The sequence below is a fragment of the Megalobrama amblycephala genome, linkage group LG3, assembly GCF_018812025.1.
Source record: "Megalobrama amblycephala isolate DHTTF-2021 linkage group LG3, ASM1881202v1, whole genome shotgun sequence".
NCBI lineage: Eukaryota > Metazoa > Chordata > Actinopteri > Cypriniformes > Xenocyprididae > Megalobrama > Megalobrama amblycephala.
Window position 1 is genome coordinate 61423855 of NC_063046.1, and position 16067 is coordinate 61439921.

The 16067-nt window shown below is 37.9% G+C and overlaps 1 protein-coding gene across 1 annotated transcript; it reads right to left on the reverse strand.

Moving 5' to 3' along the window:
• Positions 1-566: 566 nt before the first annotated feature.
• LOC125265861 (transmembrane protein 236) lies at positions 567-11952 on the reverse strand. The gene is made up of 4 exons (XM_048186406.1): positions 10609-11952; positions 9327-9399; positions 6735-6858; positions 567-1817 (listed from the first exon to the last, which is right to left on the reverse strand). Exons 1-4 carry the CDS (start codon positions 10875-10877, stop codon positions 1018-1020), a joined length of 1266 nt encoding a protein of 421 aa, XP_048042363.1. The 5' UTR covers positions 10878-11952; the 3' UTR covers positions 567-1017.
• Between the last annotated feature and the right edge of the window lie 4115 nt (positions 11953-16067).

Here is a 16067-nt window from a genome sequence, read left to right on the forward strand (position 1 = left end):
ATTTAACTGTAAACAAAATTGTGTGCATTCAGCATTTGTCTTTTAGATTAGACAGAGATCAGGTGTTATTTTTAACAGAAAGATAAAGCTGAGTGTCATCGGTGTAAAAATGATACGATAAGTTGTGTTTTTGAATAATATGACCAAGTGGAAGCATATAAAGCAAAAATAAGAGGACCTAAAATAGAGCCCTGAGGAACACCAAATGAGCATGAGATGAGAAACTACACAAGTACACAAACTTTAGGAAATCAAACTTTATTAGGAGAAAAATTGTTCAATGTAGTGGAAATTATGCCACAACAGTGAGTGTCGTAAAAAAAAAGTGCTGTTTTTTAAATAATTTTTACACAATAAATATTGAAATGGGTCATATTTCTTACATTTTTGCAACATGTAGTAATTCAAATTTATGTGAAGTATTTTCATAGTTGAAGATTAAAAGTCTGGGTCTGGTACAAGGGTAAAACAATATTTATACAGAAAATGCATAAGAAAAGTAGCAAAAATAAATAACAATTGCATGATAAAAAAAAGTTTCCAAGACAGATTCAATGTGATGTCCATATAACAAAAAGAAAAATGTTTTATAAAAATTAATCTGTTTTTATAAAAAAAAAACCCTGGGGCATGAAAGTAGCTGAAGTCAAAGAAACCAGAAATGTATTTCATTGCCACCAAAAATATAGATTTCCAAGAAATGCTTCCATTGTCCATTTTTTTTTTTTCCTGTCACAAAGACAAAATTGTATTTTGAAATATGTCTGTGCTGTCTGTGGATTGCTGGTTTATACGATATACCGTAATGTAATAAAGGAGCCACTGTTATTGCTATGTTAGTATTTTGATGTTCCTTTAGTTTGTTTTATGTCATTCTAATATTTCGTAAGATATGTACATGGAATGTACATTTTAACATTAATATATAGTTTTTATTTCTGCACCACTATAATGAACTGCAAAAATAATTATGCTAAAATAATGCCTCGCCCTTGTTATGCTCCCAAAGCAGCTCCATTAAAACATCCTCTCAGTGTTGAAGATCCTGAGTTTTGTCATGAAGTTGAAGTAAATGTAGGCCAGACAGACCAGCATATTCTTTATCACATACAGTACTGGTGTTACAAATCCAAAAAGGCCAATTAGTGCCAATCTCATGACCAAGAAGGGGAGGTCCTGAAAGACCACGCCCAGAGGCGAGAGGAGGGAACTGTGAGGCATCAGGACCAATCGCATTGTAGAGAGGAAGCAGAAAAGGTAAACTGGAAATGCCCAGCCTGAAAAATATACAGCAGAGTGGCCTGCTACCCGAACCATCTCTACCGTGTCCAACCAGAACAGGAAACTGTCAGCAAAGACTTCAGCACGACTGTCGCTAGCCAGTAGGAAGCCAAGTGGTCCAGCATATGGAGGGGGAATGTTTTGGAAGGGTACGCCAGTATTTGGACCAGTTACGGTCATGCCAAGTTGCTGTCCGTGGTTGCCTGGTACTCTAGTAATGACACCATTCCCTCCAGGCAACCCTGGAACTGTAGTGTTGCCAAGATGGCCTTGAACTGTTCCATTGTTTGGCAATCCTTGAACTGTTGTTCTGCCTGAGAGACCCAGGACCGTCCCATTGCCCGGAATGCCTTGAACTGTAGTACCGCCAGGTAATCCTCGCATAATCCCGTTTGCTGCACCTGCTCCGTGTTCTGTGCCAGCAGTGCCAGCTGTCTGTGCAGGAAATGGACCCGTCATAGGAGTGACAATAGGAGTAACTCTTCCAACGTGTGTCACCAAGGTAGGAATGTCTGCATCCCGAGTCAGTTCGTTAGCTGTATTCACACACAAACACAAAAAAATAAGGAGCCCAGTTGGTGAAATATAAAGAAACATGTTTTGACCACATCAGTCTCCTTTCACATTATAAAATAGAAAGAGCAGTTATTAACTTTTAAGGTAAGTTTCATTAAAAAAAAGCAACATTTTGAACAAAAAGCTGAGAAAAATCTCGTTTTTGTCAAAGACTTTGTCCGGGTCGGATTCAGAATGATGATCAAAACACAGATGGAGTAGATCGAGTCCATCAACACCCCAAAAGCTTGTAAAGTCCTGTAGCTCATCCTGGGTCAACATTTCATTTGGTAACGTTACGCAGTTTTGATTTATATGCCGTTTAATGTTTGATGATCACTTTATTTTACACTTGCATCTGCTTACATATTGCTTCTTCTTCACATGTGTTTTGATCAGGAGAGTTTGTACTCTTTCAGAAGATGCGTAATAGCGCCCACTACCATATAACAGTGAAAACACGGAATGTTTTTTATGCGCATCATGTCAGTGACATATGGCTCTGTGATCAGTGGTAAATGCACTGCGAGTCTGACACAGTTATAATGTGCATTTGAAAAGGCAACATGCTTCAAACATCTTTCCAAACATGAGAAGCATTTATTAACATTTTGTCCAACAAAAGACAAAATTTAAAGTTATTACTCAAAACTCACTTCATAACGACAGTTGAGCATCCTTCTGTAAGATGATGTGGCTTCTTACACAGAATAAGGCAGTCGTGTGTTTATTAATCATGTTTTATCAATCAAAGCGTTTCAATCTTCTGTTTATTCAGCTACAGCCATAGTATGATGTCCATAGGGATTTCCTGGAATAATGTGCTTTATCTTCTGCAGCAGGGCATATATAGAGTTTCTGTACAAGAGCGCCCTCTGGCTTTCAGACAGAGCATTTACTACTGATCACAGAGCCATACAGCTCTGACAAGCTGCGCATAAAATAATCGCAGCTTTTGCCAAATCACCTGCAGTTTAATTCCGATTTAAAGGTGCCCTAGATTATGTTTTTAAAAGATGTAATATAAGTCTAAGGTGTCCCCTGAATGTGTCTGTGAAGTTTCAGCTCAAAATACCCCATAGATTTTTTTTTATTAATTTTTTTAACTGCCTATTTTGGGGCATCATTATAAACGCGCCGATTTTATGCTGCGGCCCCTTTAAATCCTGTGCTCTCCGCCCACAGAGCTTGTGCTTGCCTTGAACAGTGCCTTAACAAAGTTTACACAGCTAATATAACCCTCAAAATGGATCTTTACAAAGTGTTCGTCATGCATGCGTCGGATTATGTGAGTATTGTATACTGTTATATTGTTTACTTCTGATTTTGAATGAGTTTGATAGTGCTCCGTGGCTAACGGCTAATTCTACACTGTTGGAGAGATTTATAAAGAATGAAGTTGTGTTTATGCATTATACAGACTGCAAGTGTTTAATAATGAAAATAGCGACGGCTCTCTTGTCTCCGTGAATCCAGTAAGAAACGATGGTAACTTTAACCACATTTAACAGTACATTAGCAACATGCTAACGAAACATTTAGAAAGACAGTTTACAAATATCACTAAAAATATCATGTTATCATGGATCATGTCAGTTATTATTGCTCCATCTGCCATTTTTCGCTATTGTTCTTGCTTGCTTACCTAGTCTGATGATTCAGCTGTGCACAGATCCAGACGTTAATACTGGCTGCCCTTGTCTAATGCCTTTCATAATGTTGGAAACGTGGGCTGGCATATGCAAATATTGGGGCGTACACCCCGACTGTTACGTAATAGTCAGTGTTATGTTGAGATTCGCCTGTTCTTCGGAGGTCTTTTAAACAAATGAGATTTATATAAGAAGGAGAAAACAATGGAGTTTGAGACTCACTGTATGTCATTTCCATGTACTGAACTCTTGTTATTTAACTATGCCGAGGTAAATTCAATTTTTCATTCGAGGGCACCTTTAAAAAAAAAAAAAAACTTTTTCCACACATTTTCTAATTTTGAAGGCATTACAATTTGGATCATGCATGTAATTTTCTTTGGATCGGACATGCATAATGATTCTCCTTTCCTTGCATACACAAAAGAATGAGGTAACTATATCCACCTTTTTTCCAATGGTCCATGATGCTTTGTATAAATTATGGGACTAACTTCCACAAAAATGAAAACAATCAGCAATCATGAGTGACCTTCTCAAATGTTTGCTTTATATAAGCAATAATCGAATTTTTGAAAACTGTTGACATAATTTTTCCCCACCCGTAGACAGTCAAACGATAGAAGGAAAAAGCTCAACACTGCAAAAACACGTTGTAAAAAGAAACCTTTGAGGATCTCCAGAGCGCAAACACTAACACACACTGAAGCGTTTGCCAAATCTGTTTCACCTGAACAAAGAGCAAACAGCAGGTAACATGCAAACCTGAACATTAATCATGAAAAATACCTTATTTCGCCTAAAACGTGCCTGTAACCTCATAGCAAGGTTTGCTTATGTTTAATTATTCACTCCTTGCATAATTCGCAACTTATAAAACATCAAACATAATTTTGAACGTGTATGTTTGTTTTATTGATAAATGCAGACCATGCAACATTGTTTAGTGTTGTGAAATTAAAAAAAAGGCCACTCATTTATCTTAAAGGTGCCCTAGATTATGTTTTTAAAAGATGTAATATAAGTCTAAGGTGTCCCCTGAATGTGTCTGTGAAGTTTCAGCTCAAAATACCCCATAGATTTGTTTTTATTAATAATAATTTTATAATAAAATATAATTTGAATGAGTTTGATAGTGCTCTGTGGCTAACGGCTAATGCTACTCTGTTGGAGAGATTTATAAAGAATGAAGTTGTGTTTATGAATTATACAGACTGCAAGTGTTTAATAATGAAAATAGCGACGGCTCTCTTGTCTCCGTGAATCCAGTAAGAAACAATGGTAACTTTAACCACATTTAACAGTACATTAGCAACATGCTAACGAAACATTTAGAAAGACAGTTTACAAATATCACTAAAAATATCATGTTATCATGGATCATGTCAGTTATTATTGCTCCATCTGCCATTTTTCGCTATTGTTCTTGCTTGCTTACCTAGTCTGATGATTTGGTTGTGCACAGATCCAGACGTTAATACTGGCTGCCCTTGTCTAATGCCTTTTATAATGTTGGAAACGTGGGCTGGCATATGCAAATATTGGGGGCGTACACCCCGACTGTTACGTAACAGTCGGTGTTATGTTGAGATTCGCCTGTTCTTCAGAGGTCTTTTAAACAAATGAGATTTATATAACAAGGAGAAAACAATGGAGTTTGAGACTCACTGTATGTCATTTCCATGTACTGAACTCTTGTTATTTAACTATGCCAAGATAAATTAAATTTTTCATTCGAGGGCACCTTTAAAGGCACAATATGTAATTTTTCACCACTAGAGGTCGCTTAATCAAAACAAAGGCGTAGATTGATGACGCCTTGATTTCGAGAAATCATGAGAGGTGTTGTTCTTCACGTCTACAGCCGGTGGAAATGAATCCGAGAGGAGTCAGGCAGAAATCATATTCACGAATGAGCTAATGTGTGGCTGAAAGCCGTTGGAGCAGAGCGAGGCCGCTGGAACGATTGCTAACGAGAAACGAGTACGACACACGTCTCAAGAGCAGCTGAACTTTTATTATGCCGCAGACAAACTTCTTCTGATCATGTATATGTGGGGTAACACAGCACTGTTTATCATATTAGATACATTTGTGTGTTGTTCTAATGCTACTCTGTGTTCCCTCGGCGGCTGCTTTGAGACTCTTGTTGCACACCGCAGTAAGCTAGATCAATATTAGGCATGGTAAAACATGGTACTCGTGGTAAATCAAGAAAACAAGATTTTTGCTCACGTCTAATAAAACACATAATATATTAAAGCGTCTTTGTTAAAATGGCTAATTTCTCTGGATTTAAACATTCTTGGAAACGTTTGTGATAATGTAAGTACACAAGTCAACAAAATATATAACACTGTTCTAGTGTTTTTTGGATATTTGAACCCAAAAATCGTACATGTTGTGCCTTTAAGCAGCTGAATTTCAGAGGAACTCTAATAGCGAAACACTGAACCAGACTATTTGAATGCTGAGCGAGAAATCTCATTGGCTGCAGGATGTCCAAGTATTCAGTTTTATTTGCACATGAGTAAAGTACAGAACGCCCAATATAATATTCAAGTATAGTAACCAAGTAAAATTACACTACATCCCCACCAATTTTACACCAGAGCTTGGTTTAATCATGAGAAGTAGAAAACAAATGTTTTTAATATACTGCATGTAGACTTTGTTAAACATTCTTTTTTTACAGTGTTCTTCTAAACAAATTACCATTTCTCTACTTTTTAACATTCGTTGCACTGTTGTGCATTTACACCCTTCACTTTCTCATTCTTCTGTTAAACTTTGTGTTTGCCTTTAGAATCTTTTCCTGTGTGGATTAGTATTTCCTGAGCTCGTCACTCATATTAACCTCAAAAAGATGCTGACTTTCCTGTTATATTGTGATCTTGCATCAGCAGAAAACACACGGATGAGGCTTCACCTCTCATACTTTATTCTACCTGCTCTCCTTCTCTTGTACTCTTACTTCAACAGTCCCCCCTACTGGACACAATCAGTACATTCAGAGGAATTACTCACTCTCAAGATCTGAACAGCACATTTAGCACAACTGTAAGTAAAGCAGCATAACGCCAGCACCTGTGCTACATCATTCAAAGTCTTCAGAGGGCATACGAGAGCGTGATTGAATGGTATAGACTAGACCAGAGCTTCACAAACTTCAGGGGTGTAAAAAAAAGCTCCACGGCTCCGAGACCCCTCACGACCCCCGACCCCTCGCCTTGACCTTACACTCACCTTGACCAGTAAGTCTGCAAAATCGGATTCTTTCCACTATATCGATGCAGATCAGGGAGAGAAGAACCAATGACACCGGCAGTTCAGCAAACGTGTCCAACCTCAGATCATGTCTAATCTGTACCTAAAAAGGGAGAGAGAAAGACAGTAAGACCGTAGAGAGGTGTGTCCTTTTCAGTTGTGTGTTTTTCTCTCTGCACACCAGGGTTTGTTTTTTCACAAACACAGGCCTTGGAGCACCACTCTGGATAGGGAATTTCAGAATTGGGAATGATGAGCCAAGGCTAGAAACGCGTGTACCATTACACCCCAAACACATAATGATTTTTATACTGTACAACCTGTATATTCTATCCCCTAACTCTAAACACAGCCCTCACAGAAGACTTTCTGCATTTTCACATTTTCAAAAAATAAATATAATTTAAATATAAAAAAATATAATTTGGAATGATGTTCCTCATGGACACCAAAAAATGTCTGGTATTACTATCCTTGTGGGGACATCTGGACACCACAATGTAGGGCTTATCAGGACCACACACACACACACACACACACACACACCTATTTTTACATACAATAAAAAAAAAAAAAAAAAAAAAAAAACATTATATCCCATGGTGGATGGGAGTGGTAATTGGGGGCAGTGTTGTTCAGTTCAGTGATGTCTCACAGGGATAGTTCATCCAAAAACAAAAAGTATCCCATGATTTGCTCACCCTTAAGCAATCCTAGGTGTTTATGACCTTCTTTTAGCCAAACACAATCTGAGTCATATTAAAAAATATCCTGCCTCTTCCAAACTTTATAATGGTAGTGAATGGGGGGCGAGATTTTGAAGCCTAAATAAGTGCATCCATCCATCATAAAAGTAATCCATACAACTCCATGGGGTTAATAAAATGGATATTTATGGATATATATATTAATGGATATTTTTCTTACAAAAACACATCGCTTTGCTTCAGAAGGCCTTTATTAACCCCCTGGAGTCGTATGGATTACTTTTATGAAAGATGGATGCGCTTTTTTGGGCTTCAACATCTCGGGTACCATTCACTCCCATTATAAAACTTGGAAGAGCCAGAATATTTTTTAATGCTGATCGTGTTTCACTGAAAGAAAACCTAGGATGGCTTGAGAGTGAGTAAATCATGGGATAATTTTCGTTTTTGAGTGAACTATCCCTTTAAGTTTGGTAGTGGATATCAAGGCTCTGTTTCATCTGATCTGAAGGTGTCATCCAGGGAAGAGAGGAAGTCCTGTAACAAGTACATGACTTCAGCGTAGTGTTGTTTTTGGCGGCCTGTTTTAATTTTAGTTTTAGTCTAGTCTTTGTGTCAAGCGGTCATTTTAGTTTTTATTAGTTTTAGTCACGTTCATACTCTTTTTAGTCTAGTCAAGTTTCAGTTGACTAAAAATCTGAGCATTTTAGTCTTATTTTAGTCAGAATTATCCATGACTATTTTCGTCTAGTTTTAGTCGACGAAAACTGATGACTTTTAGTCAATGAAAATTGTATTTTAGTCTCTTTTTAGTAATGCAATTCTATTTTACCCAGTCAATATAGTATAAGTACCTAGTAGTATAGACAAAACCAAAATTTTCTTTTAGCCAAACCCATTTCAAACAAGGTTCTTATTATATTACTGTTACCTTATAGATAATACCTTATAATGCCTTGAGATGTCTCTTATCCCTTTAAGACCTGAAGGCTTTTTTAGAGGTTTTTTTCTTTCTGAGCGACACACAAAAAAGTAAAGACTCATAACTCCAAAACTGTAGCAAGGAGAGTCAAAAGGTAGGTATCATTTGATATAACTCTTTTTAATTTTTTAGAAAATATAAATTACATTCCATTTGGACATTTTCATGCTGAAAAACTGCTGATAAAAGACAAAAAACAAATTTATATATATATTTTTATAATTTTTAATTTTTTTTTGTTTGACATGGAATAACTCAGGAAAGCAATAAGATCAGAGAAAAATTATTTTTTGGTGATGCTCTCCTACATGTGAGCTGCTTCTGGTTCAAATTTTGTGGCATAAAGTATAGTTAAATAAAGTGTTATTCGTTTTTTCGCAGCTAGATGGCGCCCACGGACGGTAAACTCCGGTTTAAAAGGCACTTCTCAGCACTCGTTAGGAGTTTTTCAAAATGGTTAAATGCATTAAAAAGCCGAGTTTCTAAGCTTTAAGATGATACTCATTTTGTGTTATTCCATGTTGGAAAACGAACATGGATGGGTCCGGGATCATTGGATACACACTGCATCCCGGAAAGATGACACATGTTTTTAGCCAAGTATGTTAAATCATTTCCTGTGTAATATCTTAAGTTATGAGCTTCATGTGTTGTTAGATTGAGCTGTAAAACTTCTGCAATTCTTCAGTCACTTCTTTTGCACACACAAATGGCAAAATCAAAGTGTCCCTCTTGATGCAAAAGGCATCCTTTTGTTCAAATTATTAATAAACATTTGTAAAATCTGAAGACAGTTTATATACAGCGTGCATAGAATCTCAAGACAATGAAGGATAGCAAAATTTCACTTCGTTTTCTGTGAATAGTCACACATGAATTTACCTCAGAGCTGGCTATAAGGAAGGCAAAACAGGGCAGTGTTGAGAGAACCACATAGGCCAATGCAACAGGTCTCCTGAAGGGAGAAAACAGTTATGCCATGATATCATATTGAGATTTGATCAAAGAACAGTTATGAGTGACATAATGCTAATTATTTACTAAATTGTGTTAGCTAATTAGTTAGCTAAAGTTAACTTAACATTGCATTTACACCCCAATCCTATTGCTGCACAGTTGCACTGTGTTAAAGGGGTCCTATAACGCCCCTTTTCACAAGATGTAACATAAGTCTCTGGTGTCTCCAGAATGTGTCTGTGAAGTTTCAGCTCAAAATACCCCACAGATCATTTATTATAGCTTGTCAAATTTGTGTGTGTCCCTTTAAATGCAAATGAGCTGCTGCTCCCGCCCCCTTTCCAGAAGAGGGCAGAGCTTTAACAGCTCAACAACAACAAAGCTGGAGAATCTCACGCAGCCAAAATGACGAAAGTGTTCAGCCTTACATTGTTCAAACCGGAGTCGACACTGATGGAGAGACTCAGGAAGAAGTTACAACTTTTAGACGTTTCTGAATGGTTAGTGGATAAATTGATGCAGTTGCTGTGGAGTTGATTCAACTCATCCACTAGCATGTGCCGTCATGTTCATCTTTTGTGTTGAATTGACCCTCGTTTGTGAAGCAGTCCGGCGTAAAATGACGGCATGACAACAACACTCTACTACAACAACTCTTCCTCTTCTCTAAAGCAGCCCAACATGACCCCGCCCCCTTTGTTGTGTGTTCTAGGGGGCGGGGTTTATGTAAATTTTAGGGTTTGTGATGTCACAAACCCAGGAAGAAGCTGGTTGTAGTCCCTACCAGTCCCTTTAAAAGCGATTTCCGTAAAAGAAAATATCTCTCTTTGCATTGAACTTTGAGCATCGTAACTTTGCAGATGTTGTTTATGCTCAAACAGCAACATTACACACTAACTAAAGTTAAAAAAGTGAAATCATAATCAAGGACCCCTTTAATACAAATATGGTAATCATTCAGTACCATGGCACTGCAATGCTAAATTACCTACACATTCATATGCTTTTTTAAATGATTCTTCACGGTGCTTCAAATAATACCACAATATTATTGTATCATGTCTGTAAAATGTGATTTTACCATGATAACATATCCAAAAAAGAAAAAGGTAAGCTAATTCTTTTTTCAGCATTTTCATGGTTCTCTGTGAAGCTGTTTATATGTTGCATGAAAGCCAGAAGAAAAGTCTCTCATGTTTTCTCTCACCACTTCTTCCGTGCAACCAGTGCCTTCTTCTTCATGAACACCATATACTTCATAGGCAACCAAATCAACATTGCCACTGATGTCACATAGGCCACAGATGAAGCCACAATCAGCCAATACGCTGTAGTAGAATTCCCACCAGGCGGCTGGCTTTTCACTCGAGCTACAATTAGGGCAAAACGTTGCATTATGATGAAAAGTGGAACACAGAAGCTGGCAAACTGAAGCACCTCACAAACAGCAAACTTAATCCTGCTCCCTGAGCCCATGCTGTGGAAGGGATGCGAGGAAAAAAAAAAGAAAAGAAAAAGAAAAAAATGAGCTGTTGTTGGCCTCTAGTTCCCAAACTGCAGGGGCGGGTGTGTATTGTGCCAAAGCACTGGCATATTCCACCCACACCAATGAAGCGAAGAGCAGCTGGTGAGGCTAATGCTTACTCGGCACTCACCATTGTGTGGCCTGAACACATTACATTAACAGACATCAGGCAACACACAAACTACCAGAGCACATTTTATGCACAAACTACAATAGCTATGTTTCCACCGAAAAATGCGAATTTAACTCATGTGCAAAATTGGAATATTGCACAAAACATCTGCAAATAAAGCAGCATTTCCATGTTCAAGAGAACAAAAGGTGGACAAAAGGTGACACTGGCCCACTGAAGTCATCACCAAAGTTTATAGTGAAAAATCTCAGGATGTTTTCACGTGCACATTTGTTTTGCATTTGTTCTGTACTTGGATTATTTGTTTTGATGCATGCTTACATTACGTGCATGTATGTATGTGTAAGTAACAGGATCAGGATCCTATATTTGGTGGCGTCTTCAGTTTACACTGATTTCTTCGTAGCAGGGAGGGGGGCTAATTTTAGAATCTGCTGAAACACTTGTTTAGATACTGTGTCTTTGGCCTTCCCCTGCTATACTGCATCTTCAGCATTTGGGGAAATAACGTTAGTTCAAACCAAAATGAAATTTCTGTCATTAATTACTCACCCTCATGTCGTTCCACACCTGTAAGACCTTCATTTATCTTCAGAAACACAAATTAAGATATTTTGATGACATCCGAGATGTATCTGAACCACATAAGGGGCTTTTCACAGTTCCTTGAACTATGGGCTGAAGTACCCAGATTTTGCCATGTTCGCACCACAGGAACTAGGAATGATTTGAGTTGGAGGAACTCTTTTTGGAGGAACTAAATTAGCTCCTACTTCAAAATAGGGTCTAAACCAGCTCTATAGGAACTATCAGTGATGGTGATTGGTTAAACGCATGTCAAGCTTTTTAAAAAGCTGTGTAAACATATTTACTTTATAAACATAGAAACAGAGATAACGGCATTTACCTGTTGTCTGCAGGGTTGTGTTCTTTTCTCTGCCTCGATGATATGTAATACTGAAAGTTGTCAAAGGAGATTTCATATCTTAGCCCCACATTTTGCTCTTTCAGTCACGTAAATTATGCATTTACATCTCCGTTATCACGAAACCTACAACACACAACAAACACAGTTCTGATCACGGCATCTTCCATCTACTGTTTTTTAGCGTTTGTAAATGCCACGCTTAAAGACGCTGTCGGCCGCTTCTCAGTTCCTATTCCCGGTGCAAATACAACCAGGAACATGGCCTGGGGGAGAAATTAGTTCTTGGGGAACTATCCTAGTGGATAGTTCCTATAATTGAGTTCCTAGAACTATTCGGTTTGAAAGCCCCTATATAGGCAGCAACGTCATAGCACTTTTCAAGACCCAGAAAGGTAAAGACAGTGTTAAAATAATTCACCGGACTACAGCGGTTCAACCTTAATGTTATGAAGCGACTAGAATATATAACTTACACAAAAATAACTTTATTCAACAATTTATTCCGTTTCATGTCATTCTCATTACGCTGTTTACATTGTAGAGTGCAGCGCTTCTGGGTTCTACGGCGACTCAATATTATTAAACATTATATACCTTAAAAAGACTCCAGATGTGTTTACGTGTGAAATTTAAAATGCCACATCTTAAAGGCACAATATGTAATTTTAGCCACTAGAGGTCGCTTATTCTAAACAAAGGTGTAGCTTGATGAAGCATTGATTTCGTGGAATCATGGGAGGTCTTGTCTTCACGTCTACAGCCGGTGGAAAAGAATCCGACGGGCTAAGGCAGAAATCATATTCATGGATGAGCTAATGTATTAAAGATTTATTAACATTACTGTAGTATGAAGCAGGGTGGGGCTGAAAACCTTTGGAGTGGAACGAGGAGCGATTGCTAATGAGAGATGAGTGCGACACACGTCTCGAGAGCAGTGGAACTTTTATTATGCCACAGACGAGCGCTTGCACTTCTTCCGGTTAACCGTATGTAGGGTATTGCAGCGCTGTTTATCATATTAGATACATTTGTCTGTTGAAAGTTGTTATAATGCTACTCTGCGTTCGTTTGGCAGCTGCTATGAGACACTTGTTGCACACTAGATCGATATTAGTCATCGTAAAACATGGTACTCACAGTTAATCAAGAAAACGAGATTTAAACAATAAGACTCATGGTGTGCTCACACCAGACGCAAATGAAGCATTAAGAGTGAATGATTTACATGTTAAGTCAATGCAAAGATGCGAATAGACATCCTGTGGCGCGAATCGCGCGAATGACGCAGCGCAAATTGAGCGTTTCTGGCGTTTGACGCGCATAATGCGTTATTCGCGCGAGTTGACAAATCTGTCAAATCAATTACGAGGCAGAAATCCGCAACAACAATGGAGGACAAAATCTTAGTCGCTGTATGTGGATACCCGGAGCTGTACGATACATCTTCATACTTTTATAGAAACAGGAATAAAAAGGATCTTGCTTGGAAGAAAGTGAGTGAGGAGGTCGGACAATCTGGTAAGTTGTAAAAACGCTCTTTACTCAATTTGAGCTATATATATATATATATATATATATATATATGTATGTATACATATTGAGACTACAAGCTAGCTAAAGCCGGCAAATTGAGCTTATTCGCCGTATTCTTTCCCGCTGACGAGTTGATGTGTTTATTCAGAGGAAGTGTGCAGAAACGAGACGAGCCGCCTGGCAGAAGCCCCTCTCATGACGCGAATTTGTGTCTGTTGTGAAGTGAATTTCACACGAGAATGAAGCGAGTAATGTTCATGCATCCAACAACGTCCGAATAACATGATTTATTTGCCCAAATCGTGTCTGGTGTGAACACTCCATAACTGTGTTGAGCTATATAACATGATTAGTTTTCTGTCTATAAATATAGGGCTGGACAATTAATCGAAAAGTAATCGAAACCGAAATTCAGAACCTCTAACCGACGTAATTTTGACGTGAACTACAAGGGCAACAAAAAAATAATAGAGGTAAAATGTTCACTTAATCGAGATTTTGAGAAGGTCATTGCCGAAATGAAAATTCGCATGCGAAACTTTCGCACGTTAAAAAATAAATTCGACCTCACGTTATGTCAATCGCGTTTGCACACTGCCTCCGAAACTTTCGTCCGTCAAAAAAATATTCGGATCAGGTTCGATTTTCTGCGTTTTTCGCATCCCTGGCACGCATTTTGAGAGACGTTTTGACAATTCAGAGCCACCGTACGCGAACGCAAAAATCCAGAATGCCATCTGACAAGTTGATCCACGTCGTCTACAGCACAAAACAGCAGCACTGAATGACAAACAACGTGAGGAATACAAAGAGACCGAATATAAAGTCAGATTGTGCCAGTAGTAAAGCATCAAACTGAGCCACTGACATCCTGAAGTAATCTTTGAAATGCTCGGATAATCCCGCAGCTCCTTGATGAGGTGAACTCTCCTTTCTCTCTATGCAATCTCGGGGATTGAATGGACCCAATATTTCCTCTTTCTTTTTCTCCTTTTAAGAAGAGAGGAGACAACTATTCATGCTTACTTCTTGAATACTTCATTTTGTATTGTTTTGCGATTTTTTTCGCAATGCATTCTTTAATACGCATCGGACTCAATGTGCAAGGTCTCTGTGCGTGACGAATTTTTAGGACTGCGAATACGAAAAAAACACATGCGAAAATTTCGGACTCAGTGTGCAAAGGCCTTTATCGTCCAGCCCTATATAAATGTATCCAAACAGTTGTTCCCCTGTCTAATAAAACACATAATATATTAAAGCGTCTTTGGTGTTTCCATGGTTTAAAATAAAACTGGAAATCGAGAGTAACGCGGGTATGATGTCATTGATGGGCGATTTAATCCAAAATCTTACATATTGTGCCTTTAAAGCTAAGATGATACTCTAATAAGAGTTTATATGTATGCTGTTGTTCAGAAATCCCTTCACAGCTCCTCCAGGATTATTATTATTCAGGGCACAAGCAAGTTCATAAGGTTATTGTTTTATTTTTATGGCTGAAGAACTGAAAGTGCAAAGAGCCCAATTTGTTATATGTTCCCAGTTTTTCTGAACTTTTGTGTTGTATTTCTAGTTTCCTGTTTCCTGGGTCTAGTTTTGTAGTCCATTTGTAGTCACATTGTTCAGTTCTGTCACAGTTCCTTTGAAGAATTCTAATGGGTGGTAGTGATGAATCTTTCACAAATCTTTTGTTTTTTAGTGTATCAGCGTAACACATATCAATGTTTCGGTGTGTGATTTTATCAAAGGCTACTTTAATGTCATACTTTTTCAAATTAGTGGGCACTGATCTGATAAATGCATGAATCAGTATAGATGTAGTTGATATTTTAACCTATCTTGGGTCGTTTTTGCAAATTTAAAGTCAGTTTTTTTGTCAATTGTCTGTAATTGCCTTGATTAGCCAAGCTCCCTCTCTCTCAATAAATAAAATAAACTAGCCTAGTTACACTCCATATGATGTTGTATAGTTGTAATTATATTTTAAAGTTTACACCTTCATAAATCATTTGCAACTGGTGTGTAAAAAACGTCATGCAAGCTTTGTTATCATTTTTAGCATTACAAAGTGAGAATCATTTAGCGAAGAAGTTACGATCAAATAATCCAGGACATCAAATCAATCATAATGAGAACAGAAAACAAGTTACTAAATGTAGAACATCAATGTTCCTCAAAATATGGATTTTACAGGAGTAACAGGTAATATTCTAGCATTAGCTTCTCAACTCACTCACACTCCCTTAAAATGGTAAGCGGTAACGTTACAGCTCCCGCGCTCTTGGGCGCCACCGCATGGTGAGAATGAATATAACAGCCTAAACTGTGAAAGCAACGGCACTATTCACACTGAGGCACACTATAAAAATGCATATACAAAAACATTTCATTGATTAGGCAACACATAGATTATACATTAGTTTACTGCTACACCCAACTAACTGCTATTTAACAATCTTATTTATTACTACTAATTTAATTATTTTTCTGCTTTGGGGATGAACAAGGATGTTATCACAATAATCTCCCCTCTGGGCACAGAAA